We start from the raw sequence: 13,067 nt of genomic DNA, 5'->3' as shown, positions 1-13,067 counted from the left end.
TTAGCTATTGCCACAAACTCATTAGAATTGCGGTTGGAGAGGAGCCTGGGGACGCTGGGGCAGGGAATGCAGTTGGTTATTCTGTGGTAAATGTCAATTACTACGCTCTCACATTGTCGCTGATAACGACGACGTTTTGAATGTGAATAATAATTGAGCGACAGCATTTACATTGCAAAAGGCTAAAAATGTGAAATTAAAGTCAAAAATGTTTAGGTCATAACTTGTAAATTATTTGAAAGCATTTTTATCTCTGTTGTTATAAATTATAAAATCAAAATTAATTTTTATGAATTTTTACATGCTACACACTGTGAAATTAAAAAAATATATTTATTAATAAAAAGATAAATTCAGTCGACTAAAAATAAAAGTAGCGTATAATTTTTTATCCTCAATATAATTTAATGTTTATTTCTTTTAATTTTATTTATTTATTATTTATTTTTTTATTATATATTTTAATTGACTAAAAAAAAAATATTTAAAATATGAAAAAAAAAAAGAGTCTTCATGTAAATATTCCGTAGAACAGACCTTGTAATAGAGTTGTTATATTAATTAATTAAATTCGAAATTACTATGAAAACTTATTCATTATATTATCAAAAATAAAAATATATAATTTGCAAATTGTCTGTGCAAATATAGGTAGTTAACAATAAACAGCAATTATGAAGCTCAATTGAAACTTTTAATTTGAATGACATTGTTACGGCACAGCGAACTTCACGCTGACTGCCCAACTATTACGCCAGTTATAATGGAGTGCATGCAATTATTGTTCCGCTTAATCATATACTTTATGCATAACACTCTCGAATCTCCATATAATTGCAGTCTATCTAATGTGCGTATCGTGCTGCTGGTCCGAGATCCGCGGGGCACAATGCAGTCTCGGCGTCATCGCGTCTGGTGTGCGGGCAACGAGGATTGCGAAGATCCCGCGCTGGTCTGTCAGGATCTGGTCGATGACTACAGGACGGCGGAGAAACTGCTGAAAGCATATCCAGGACGTTTTAGGTGAGTTTACATTGACTATTTTATTTATTTTTTATAAATTATTATTTTACTTGCCTCTTCTTCCCCCATAGAACTTTGCGTTATGAGGATCTCTCGCTGAATCCGTATGACATGACTCAGGATATTTTACAGTTCTACGGACTGCCTTTTGATCCGGCTGTCGAAGAATTTCTGGATACTCATACCAAGGAGAACAAGGGCGGCGTTAGTTCCACATATCGTGATTCCAGATCGGCGCCATTCCACTGGAAACAGGATCTCAGGGCGGAGGAGGTAGGCCGAGTAAATTATCTATAAATTTATTATACATTTTTTTTACATATATTAATTTTCTGATTTTCCAGATCAAACAAATTCAGGATGTCTGCACGGAGGCCATGGATCTGTGGGGTTATCGGCGCATGGCGAATTTCAGTAACTTTTCAATGCTACAGCAGAGCTTCGATCCGATTGTGCTGCCGCCACCATTTACGTGAATCGATTCGTGGCAATCGATAACTGATAACGATAACTAATTCTTCTACTTGGTACATTTTGTTGTGATATCGTCGTGTTGAGCGAGCAAAAAGGAAATGAAACAAAATTTATTTAAACAATATGAAGAGTCGATTTATAGCTGGCGCAATAATTCATTTAATATTATAATTTATTTAGCTATTGTATTTCATTTTTTTTTCTTTCTTTTTTTGCTGTTGCTAAACACGCAAAACACACTTACTGAGCAATAGTTAATACCACATACGATAACTATATACACATTTACAATATATATATATATATATATATATATATATATGATATACATATATGGATTACGATAATTGCATAATTTTAGTAATTGGCGAATTTTTGTGTAGATCGAATATCACATATATATTTAGGCATAGCATTTAAGCGAACAATAACTGAGAAAATAGTCTATAGCACGAGCTGGCAAATGCAAAAACAAATACAAAATATACAACAAATGGTAATTAAGCTTAACTCCATGTAAATTATTTAGGCAAAAAAAAAAAAAAAAAAAAAAAAAAAAACACATTTTTGTAATTTTCTGCTTTAAAAATGAACAAAAAAAAAAAAACTGAAAAGATAAAAAATTGAAAAGAAAATGCATAGGAAAATCCAGTGATTTAGCAATTATATACAAGAAGAAGAAAAACGTATCAACAGTAATTAAATTTAGAACAAAATGAAGAAATTGTTGTGCAATAACACAAAACTAAATCAAAATCGAACAAACTAGGAAATTATTTAAATATAAAAAAAGAAGAATGCGTCAAATCGTATTTTGGGAAAGTGTATTAAGCAATGGGCACTCGACTCCTAAGCCTAAGTTTTTAGTGTACATTATTTTAATATGGAAATTAAAGAATAATTAATGCATATACATATACATATAAATATTTACGGTTATTTAGTTGTAATTTAATTGTAATTATTATGTACCATATACAAATTTTTGTCCAATCATATTTTTTCTTACCAACTAAGTTGAGCTCGAAATGAATCTTTCATTGCAAAATAAAACAAAAATCAAACAAAGCCCAGCAAAGTGCGATACGTAATTGAATGGATGTAAAACTAAACTGTTTTATTTGATGAACAAATTCGGCAATATTTGCATAATAATATATATATATAAAAAATAAAATAAAAATAATAAATAAATAGCAATCAAATAAAGAGTAAAAATATTCCTTAAAAAATAATCAAAGTTAGTTTTCATTTTCTTATATCAGTTTTTGGCTGACTTCTCATTGCATTCAAGATTTTGAATAAAATCAAATAATCTGATATTTTCAGTTAACTTTTTCAGTTTTATTTATTTATTTATTTTTTTTTAAGAATTAAGTAGGACATATTTTGATGTGGGTAAGCGAAATTCAAGGATATGATATATTTAAATTGTAATTACTAAAATAATAATTTAATTTTTATGCATGACTTTGACTATTTTAATTTTTGAATCAGTACCATTTTATTTTCTTTTTAATTTGTAATAGGTAAAAGATTTTGTAGCTTTAACAGTGATGAGTATGCACACTATTTCAGCCTGTTCTGTACTGTTCACTGACAGCCATGAGCTTTGACAAGCTTTGTTGCTGGCAATTTATTTGGACACAAACCGTATAATTTCATACAATCCAATTGTGGACTTTAATTTAAGGAAATGAATAGAACTGAAATATTGCGAATAAGGAGATGTGTATTGCATATGTTTATTACAGCATTTATTAACTCGCAATTATTTTATATAAAACTATATTTTATTATTATTATTGTTTTTAGACTTTTACTTTTTGTCTATTATTTCTTTTACTTTTTATGCTATTTAAATAATTCTGACCTGTAGAAATTGGAAAAATTGAGTAATTTTTTATTTACATTATTAATTATTTTTTATTTATATTATTATATGGTTACAGATATTTAGTTGAAAACTGCCAGCAATTTATACACATGATAAATTTATTCAATCTCCTTATTTAAAAAGATTTATAAAAAAAATTATACTTGTTTTACATTTTACATAATTACAGAAGAAAATAATTTCATATCTCTCAGAACTATATATATGTTTATATATACATATATTACATTTATTGTTTCTATATGTAGTGTTTGTATTTCTTTTGTATATATATATATATATATTATAACCATGTCCGAATATGACTTGGATTAAATTATAGTATAGCTTTTTTGCTTAAACATGTATATAGATTTAAGTAAGTATGTAAATTTCACTTCATATCTTGTTTTACATAATTATATTGAAACATTAGTTTTATATTATCTTTTAAATCGTGTTGAAGCATCATCAAATGATTTCCATTAAATCATATATTGCAAAGGGAATTAAGCGATAAAGGAAGCTCTCCGCAACGCAGTGCGTATTCGTAATATTTGAATTATGATTCAGATTAACATTGCTTTCTCCCTTTCTCTATATTTTTCTCCCTCTTATTTTGCCTTTTTCTTTTAGCACAATGGGATTAACTTTCATTTTAAGTGATTAAATCAAATGTCAAATGTCAAATGGGAGACCTAAATGGGAAATGTAAATGCAGCTGCAAAAAGAAATTTGATCCGCAGCTTTGGAACGTCACATTCTATAAAAAAAAATAAAATAAAAAACAAAAACAGGGAGGCCGGAAAAACTAAAAGATTATTAAAATAAAGATGTCTTTTGTGCATGTTTGTGCGTATGCTACATAATTTATTGTTTTTGATTAGCTTTCAACCCTCTTGTGGTTGGTAAATCCAAAAAGGTGTCCGAAAAAACCACAAAAAATTAAGCGCCGCCCACTGAATGCGTGTGCGTACTTAAAGAAGAAGAAGCAGCCAACAGCAAAATTGAAAGCCAACGAATGGCAGACAACTAGAAAAGCTTTTCAATTAAGGCGACCTCGTCGCGCTGACGTCACGCACATATATTGCTCGGTTCTGCGTGGGCGCTTCACTAGAGCTTTGCCGTTTAGCCAAGACGCAAACCAAACGCCATGCCGGCGTGCAGCTTTCATTGAATTGGGCGCAACAGGAACAAGCAATGCAAACAACGTTCAAGTTGAAACCGTTTGCCGAATATGTTTGGTGTTCGGCAGGCGGCAAGCGAAGTCGTAGCGTATAAAACAAGTCGTCGTCGTCGTTATCGTTGCATTCGTATCGTGCGCGTCGAACCAGTGAACCAACCAACCCAACCAGCGCTCTACGCCAACTAACGGTTAAAGAACACAGTTTTTGAAATCAAACAAGCCAAAAAAATTAAATAAAGAAATAAAAAAACTAATGACCTCTCTATTTCTTGTTCGAGTGTTTTTCTTATCAGAAAAAAAGAGTTTCAACAATAATTCGCCTTTTTCTGTTGCAATTTAATTGACAAAGTTTTAAGAATTTAGCGCTGTGCGTGTTTCCAACATTGACTTGTCTGACAAATTTCGATTACAGTTAGAATTTTCAGTGCACATAAGACAAAAAACAAATTCAAGTTTATCAATTCGTCGCATCGCGCTATAAACGGTAAACGTGCGTTAATCTAATTTGTATTTAATCTATTTGCCATCGCTGAAAAGTAACAACAGCCAGGTGAGTTTTCTTTACTTCATTTTTTTATGACAATTTTAAGCACTGTTTGTAAAAATATAATTTAAAAAGCCATTAAATTTATGATAAATTAATTTTGAGAAAAAATTGACTTGATAAAAATGTAAGGCTAAATTTATGTTTCAACACGTTTTCGAGCGCTTTTAATACGGTTCCTAAAAACCTGTCTCTTAATATATTGTAAACTTTATTTTGATACAAAATGTCATATACTTATATGTATATAAATATATGAAATTCAACATTGAAATAGTTGAAATAATAGGAAAAATACAGTTAACTTTTTTCAACAACTATTTTGGTATTTTATAATTGTCAAATTAAAAAAAGAATATTATTTATCATATATTATTTATTAGTTAGTTATTTATAAAAGTATAGTAAGAGAAGTAGTTTTTAGAATATTTAATTCGATATATAATATATACATACTTGAAGGTATTCGTAAATATATTAAATTATTTAAATTTTATTTAAAATTCTGGAAAAGAAAAATTTGTGTACTAATGTTTTATTTTTTAAATGTTGTTGAATATAATATACATGTAAAGGTGAAATGACTAAAATAGTATGTGTATAAAGTAAAACTAAAAATATTCTAAATACAGCTACATAAAATCCAGATAATATACATACATATTAAGATTTCATGTCTTAATTCACACATTAAATACTATAATTATTAATAAATTTAAATTAATTCATTTCTTTTGAAAAGTGTTTAGTTTTAGTAAATCTTTCGTCAACTTTGCTTTAAAAAAATTCGGAAAATCTTGTGACTTTTCCAACTCGAATATGGGCAATCAAAAAGTAATCGTAGATGTTTAATAATCTGAAAACAATTGTAAAACTGTCTAAATAAATGTCAATTCGACTCTCTCCCTCTCTTTTTTTCTATCTTTCTCTCTCTCTCTCTCTCTCTCTGTCTGGTTTTCTTTTTAATGCCAGGAAATATGCCCACATCAAATTTACATCGACAACAACTTTTAGGCTCATAAAATATCAATAATTGTCAATCAATTTCTTTTTTTTATATTCGTTTGTTTGTCCTCGCTCGGCGACAAGCCTTTGAGTCTAGGCAACTCGAGTCCTTGCGTGAGTTTTACAATATTTAGCTACTTTGAAGCTAAGCAAAGGGCTACAGCTGATGTGAAATTGTTCTTTAATTCGATATGTTTGATAAGCTCTATTTGATTTGAGTTTATTGTGAGACTAAGGAGAATTGGAGATAAGTTAGGCCAAGAGCTATTTATACATGTAGGAAAGAAGATAAAATTGCAGTGCAAATCTATTCATTAAAAACCCATCTAAATTAAGCAGTAGGAAATAGGCATAATAAGGCTAGGAAAACATGAAAAACACATTCATGAATACCCCCAATCAGTTGACAGTTGTTGTACAGCTTATGCGTCTTAGGCCTAAGCTCACACATTACAGGGTATCAACTTGTCAATCACTCTGTCCTCTCTCTGTCTCCCTCTCTCTTTAATTCTCGCAAATTTGCAATCAAACGTAAATTTCGGAGCAAATTTTCTTCTCGAAAAAAATTAAGCATTATCATTAGAGGAAGTGCAACTGAGTCAGGGCTCAGCAGACACTTGAATCAAGATGTGTGTCACTTGATAAAAAGAAAATTCTTGTTATTACACGATGGGCGTGGCTGACGCCCAGCTATACTAGTTGGCTTCCAGCGCGGCGCGGGCTAATAAAAATAAATAAAGAACAAGAAGCGCGGAGCGGAAGCAGATGAAAATGACAAGACACGACAAGACTAAGTGGTATATGGAATATATGCTCTGGCATGCCTACACACACACACATATGTTCTCACCAGCACACCCACCCGCCCAGCTGATTATATGATAAGTGAAGCAAAGCAGGTTGTCTAGCTGATGTGTGTGGGTGTTGAGAAGAGAATGAAAAATTACCATATAATATGCAGAAAGCGAGAATTCAGTTGGAAATGCAGAAAAAAAAATCGAAGAAAGTTCAGCGAAAATATATGGTTAATTACAAATAAATACAGCAAGCACAACAAAGTTAATTTAATGGCTGAATGATCTTTATATGAAATGAAATGAATTTTAATAAATAAATCATAATTATTTTTAAAATATATGATTCGACATTTCCATTGCATAAAATATTATGTTTAAGTAGAAAAGGATAATGTGTTCTGTACTCTTAAATTTAAAAAACTTAAAAGCACAACACCACACGTAAATTGATTAAAAAAAGTGTCCCATATAAATACATAAAAAAAAAAATATTTTTAAAATATACATATTAAATTTGGGCTTTTAGATCGAGGCATCTGTAGCGGGGCCTAAAACATTTTTGGGAAAAATTAGAAGATTTTAATTTGTGAAACGTAAATAATATAGATATATTTTTATATATTTTGCTATAAGATTTATCTATTTTTTATTATCATTTGTGTTATTTAAAAATTAAATCCTCTTATGTTTCTGATTGGAGGCTTCACATGATTATTATTCTTATATTTTTGTTATTTTTTAACTTTAATTTTTCCATTTTATTTAACATATTTTCTGCTACCTTTTACAAGCTTTTCATATATTTAATTTGTACATTTTCGTTCCTTTTATTTCAAATACCGATCTTCAATTGTAAAAACGTTACATTTTAAAATTCATTGCCTACTTTTAAGCGCATTTCAGAGCTTTGTAGTTTTGGCATTAAGTGTACATATTTAATGGGCTTACATGCATATAGTTAACCATTAATTGTATTAGGCATTAAGCCCAATAATTTGAAAAGGATTCACATTTAATTATTCCTAATTGGCTGCATTTAACAAGGTTAATAAACAAACAAAGCAGTCAGCAGACAGCTGCAGCTGTATAAACAATGCATGGCAAACAGATTGGACAATATGTAAATAGGTGGGCAACATGTGAGACCAAGTCGTAAACAATTTAATTAAAACCGCATTCACAGCGCATGTCAGGCGCTGTAATTGTTAATCAAATAAGTAAATGCAGTTAAGAAGATTTACAATTTGATAGGTAGAAAACAAAAAAACAATCAAGGGGGATGGCGGATAACCATTAAACATTCATTTAAATAAAGAAAAAATTTTTAAGCTGTGAACAGAAAATGCAAATTATATTTATTTAAATGTAGACACTAAATTTACAGTTCTCTTTTTTAATTTATTGTTGGTCTCATTTATAAAGTACAAATTAAACTAAATTCGAATTGATTAATATTATTCATTTATTTTTTAATAAATATGTTATACTATATAGATTTGGTAACAAATAAATCTTCATAATTTTAGCACAAAAAGAATTATAACAACAATTATATATCAAATACATTAGAAAGATTTAAATAAATAAAAATCTTTGAAAATGCACACTTTTATTTCTCTTCCTTAAGTTTTTATCTGTTATACGCCAGAATATATATATATATAGTATATATATATATATTTTTTTTTAATATATATAGTACTTTATAAATATATTTTTCTCTGCGTATATTCATTTAAGAAAATTAATCATTTCTCCTTAAATTATCTACTATAGTTATACACTGGAACCTTTGATCCATTCAATTTCTAAAAAGGTTTTTCTTACATTTTAGTTTATTTTTTCAGTCCGCAGGGTATTTCCACACATTGCATTAGGGCACTGCAGGACACTTCATTGCCATGTGTACTCGGGTTAACCAAATGTGAATTGAAATTTGAGTGCATTTGCCAGTTCTTGTTAAAGGGAATTCATCATTTCGTATGCAAAATGAATTGTAAAGGGTTTTACATTTTTTTTTTTTGCTGTCCAGCTGTTGGCCATTGGTGAATCATTAATGCTGCAATGTGGGGCGTGAACTGACCTTAAAATAGCCAACTATTTTTAGCCCACTGCATATGCAGTTGACGTCAATGGGAGAGCATGGGCTTTAAGATATTAATTTCGATTCTAGCCAAATGTTTACTATGCGAATATCCTGTCATTTGTCACATGCTGCCTTGTATCTTGTTTACACATCCGGCCGTACGCACATTTCCGTGCCTAAAACTTGTCGCAAATAATTTATGAGCAAACTAAAACCATTGAAATAATAAAACAGCTTAAATGGCATTAATTAAAATGCGCATAATGCGCATAAATTCGCAATTAAATTTCATTTGACACAAACTAACCAAAATGTTTGGCTTGACAAATTGGCATTTACCACAATTGAAATGCGATAAAACAACGCGCTAAACTCATAAATAAATAAAAGATTTTCCATGTGCAACAGGTCAGGTCATAAGTGACTACAAAATTTACATAAATATATTTTGTTGAATAACAAAAATAATAAAATTAAAACTGATAATACAATTTTATTAATGTAAATTTGTACTTCATGCAGACCGCTGGAGAGATGTATAGAAAGAAAGCTATTCATTGAGCAGAAGCATTTTACTCTTCTCATATATTGCTTCTGCCTAATGTTTGATTTCCTTTTGGTTCCCCTGTTCTACTGTCTATACAAGATAACAGCTTCAACACTTGGAGCACAAGAAGTTAGCTGTCATTAATTATCAGAGAGAGGGCAAATTAAGATAGATGAAAAACGTATTATAGATTTAAGACTTAAGGCATGCCAGTAAAATTTCATGAACATTAAAAAAATTCCTGAAACATAAAACAAAAAAATATTAATTTTAATATATGTGGAAGAAAAACAAATATATATATTTTTTTATATGCACATTATATATGCTTTGAGATAAAATATTTTCATTTCGTTTTGTTAAAAAGTTACTTCACTGACTTTACTTTAGATCTGCTTTTACAAAGTTAAACAATTTGGGCATAAAAATACCAAGGAAGCTGGCGTTGTTGTTAACTGAATTTGTTGCGCTAATAGCCCAGGGGCTGATTTGCTTGCAATTATTTATCATATCATATAATTTATTTTATTTTGGGCATTTAAGGCTAATGTCAGAAAGTTTAAATTGAATCGCCTGTGGCTGACGCTGCGTATGCGTAACGCGCGTATTATTGATTTGGATTGGTCATATAAAAACACGGAACGAAAAGGAAGAAGCAAATGAAGTAAAGCACAATCAATAGTGAAGTGCGACTTACAAAATACCAGACGTTATATTGTATAAATATGTATATACATATATAGTATGTTTATAAGCAAATCGACGAGGCGACAAGAAGCCGACGGCAAGTGCTTTTCCTTGGCTTCCGGTGAATGTCAATGCCACAAATTTGGGGCACAGGCACACGAGTCACACACAGAGACAGGGAGTGGGAGAGGGAGAGGCAGAGTGGGAGGGAGACAACAAGCGTAGACACTGTTTTTTTTTTTCTTGGGGCATTCCAATTGACGCCCACTGCTGACATTTGAACTCTGCGAATGCTGGACAATTGGCAGCGCCACCTGGCGGTCAAATAATTTATCATTGCCCAAAGCCTAATTAGCCAGCCTGTTGCAATTTTCCACCAAATTAAACAGAGCGCAAAGCGACTAAAACAAAGGGACAAACAAGAGGCTATATCTATATCTAATGGTGATGGACTAAGAGTTATCCTGCAAATAGAATAATGGAAATGGTAATTAGACTCGCATTTAGTCTTTGTTTAACTTTAATATTTAATGAGATCTGGAATGACTCACACAAAGGTGAATATGCTAAAGTAAAATAGTTAGAATATAATATGAAATATTGCTTATATATAAATAAATGACTATGATTTCGAGCACACTCACAAAGCCTATATACCCCTCTTCAATGTGCACAGGGTACAATAAGATTAGAACTAAAATAACATAAGGATACGTTCTACTTGTAGTTACATAGTTTTAATTAGAAACCAGAAATGAGCTTGTAGACAGCACTAATTGGGAATACAAATTATATATACATAAACGCACACACACACATACTCATACACAAATATCTACACATGTACATAACTGTACAAAGTGCCTAGTTTGGCACCCAAGTCAGTGCTTAAACCCGTTGACAGCAACAATATTGTATCATCTTTTTCAGATAAAGTCGAAGGCTTAAAATATGCAGAGGCAGCCAGGTAAAGCAAACAATCAACAGGTGACAGTTTGCTTTGCTCGTTGGCAATATTATGTAATACAGACACAAAGCTCTCTTCCTCTTTCCTTATCTCTCTCTCTCTCTCTCTCTCTCACACACTATATGTATACATTTCAGATTATATAAGTAGCTGAACAAATATGTGCTGAGCTATGTCTGCACGCAGCTGACACGGAGACTGTGCGAAGCCAGAAAGGAGTTGCTGAAGCCGCTGTCCTTCTGTCTGCAGCGTCTGACGCATCATAAATTTTTAGTGCTGGGCTAAAGGAGCACGTGTTGATTCGTCGAGGACATCTGAGTTGTTGGTCCATTAATTAAACTGTATCATTAAAAGTGTTAGTATGTACAGCTGTCTACATGTCTACATGTGCAGGTGTCGTTGTTGTGAACAGCTTAACAATATGCAATTCATAATGAAATTTAATTAAAGGCATTAAATTGGATCAAATGCTGATGATGTCTGATAAATGTTCGTAACACAGTGTCTTTGTTGTGTATAGGCAGAGGGCTTAAGTGACAGACCGAAAAGGATTTGCATGGCTTGAAAACAGTTGTTGTTGGAGATATGCACAGAATAGACAGTTAAATGAGCAAATTGACATAACAGATGGTAAATTAGCTACAAATAATTAAATTGAAATATGTTTAAATTAAACATAATATGAAAAAAGATAGTAAGCTAAATATAAAATAAAGAAAAATCAATTAAATAATTTTAAAAAAAATTTAAATACATATATAAAAATATATATATATAATAATAATACAATATAATAGCTCGCACTTCCATAATTGTTGTCTAACAGCAACTGTTAAAGACTTCTGTAAGCTCCACTGAAAACAAACTGTTAAACTCTGCACTTATTTCTTAATATAACAGAGCAGCATGGATAATGCAACAGCAAGAAGCAATGTTAGCAATTAACGTAACAGCACAATGTTGCGGTAATTAGCATAGACAGCAAAATGTTGAAATAACAGAGAATAGACTATTTATTATTTATTTATTTATTTAATTGAAGAACCAATTCTAAATAACAAAGTTGGAAGCCAGAACAACAAAGGCCATCAGTCAAGAATAGACTATTATGTACGTGTATATTATTTAAGTAATATAACTGTTTTATAGCTCGCTGCTTCTTCCCACTGATCTGGCACCAAAAAATAAAACGTCCGATCACTATGAGTTTCAGCTTCAAACTGATATGATACATATGCTGAGGGAGAATATGATGAGAGTGCACTCACGGCTTCGTTTTTCACGAAGCCCCTTTTATATATTCTCACGACTATTAATACTCCAATAAGAAACGTCGGCATAGCCGATGCCCTGAGCGAGTGTATGCATGAGCACATATGAGAGCAGAGCTAAAGATGCCAACTCTCTCACCACTCAACAGCAGCTAAACTGAAGCTGTTGATCTACCTACATAAATACTTACTTACTTTGCCTCAAACAAGCATGTCAATAGTAAATTAAATTGAAGCCAATATCTGTTGCCAAATTGACGTAAATTTTTATAAAATTATATATACAGAAAATCTTCAAAAAGCTCGAATTAAAGCTTGCCCTAAACACTCAAAAATTTCAACACTCTTTGCATAAATTAATAAATTAAAAAGTTTTCATACAATATATATGCAAACAAAAATATGAATGCTTCACATAAATCAGACCAGAAAAAAAAAAAAAAAAAATAAGCAAACTGCTTTGTTCACTGTTAAGAGCCAGTCGCATGCAGACATGGCTCAAATATCACAGCACAGACGGGCCCTAATGCACTTCATCAGCGTCGAGTGTTGCAAAAGAGAACAACATCAACAACAACAACAACAAGAGCAGCAAGGAGAAGAG

At 31.1% G+C, this 13,067-nt stretch overlaps 2 protein-coding genes across 3 annotated transcripts in view; both read left to right on the top strand.

The window, feature by feature from the left end:
• Positions 1-2,737, top strand: part of LOC108611399 (carbohydrate sulfotransferase 4) — a 39,137-nt gene extending 36,400 nt beyond the window's left edge. The window contains exons 2-4 of one of the 2 annotated variants that reach the window (XM_089464971.1): positions 841-1,023; positions 1,095-1,305; positions 1,368-2,737. In XM_089464971.1, the coding sequence (XP_089321097.1) occupies positions 841-1,023; positions 1,095-1,305; positions 1,368-1,499 (526 nt within the window). In that variant the 3' untranslated portion in view covers positions 1,500-2,737. The remainder of the gene's footprint in view (positions 1-840; positions 1,024-1,094; positions 1,306-1,367) is intronic. The other variant, XM_018004001.2, reaches the window with a different exon arrangement.
• A 1,933-nt stretch (positions 2,738-4,670) lies between these two features.
• sNPF (short neuropeptide F precursor) overlaps positions 4,671-13,067 on the top strand; it is a 43,271-nt gene continuing 34,874 nt past the window's right edge. Inside the window, exon 1 of the mRNA XM_018002736.2 lies at positions 4,671-5,109. The gene's annotated coding sequence lies outside the window, so the exon portion shown is untranslated. The remainder of the gene's footprint in view (positions 5,110-13,067) is intronic.

The sequence above is a fragment of the Drosophila arizonae genome, chromosome 3 (assembly GCF_054131065.1).
Source record: "Drosophila arizonae isolate 15081-1271.41 chromosome 3, UAZ_ARI_1.0, whole genome shotgun sequence".
Lineage (NCBI taxonomy): Eukaryota > Metazoa > Arthropoda > Insecta > Diptera > Drosophilidae > Drosophila > Drosophila arizonae.
Note: the sequence above shows the minus strand (reverse complement) of the source record. Positions and strands in the feature narration are given on the sequence as shown.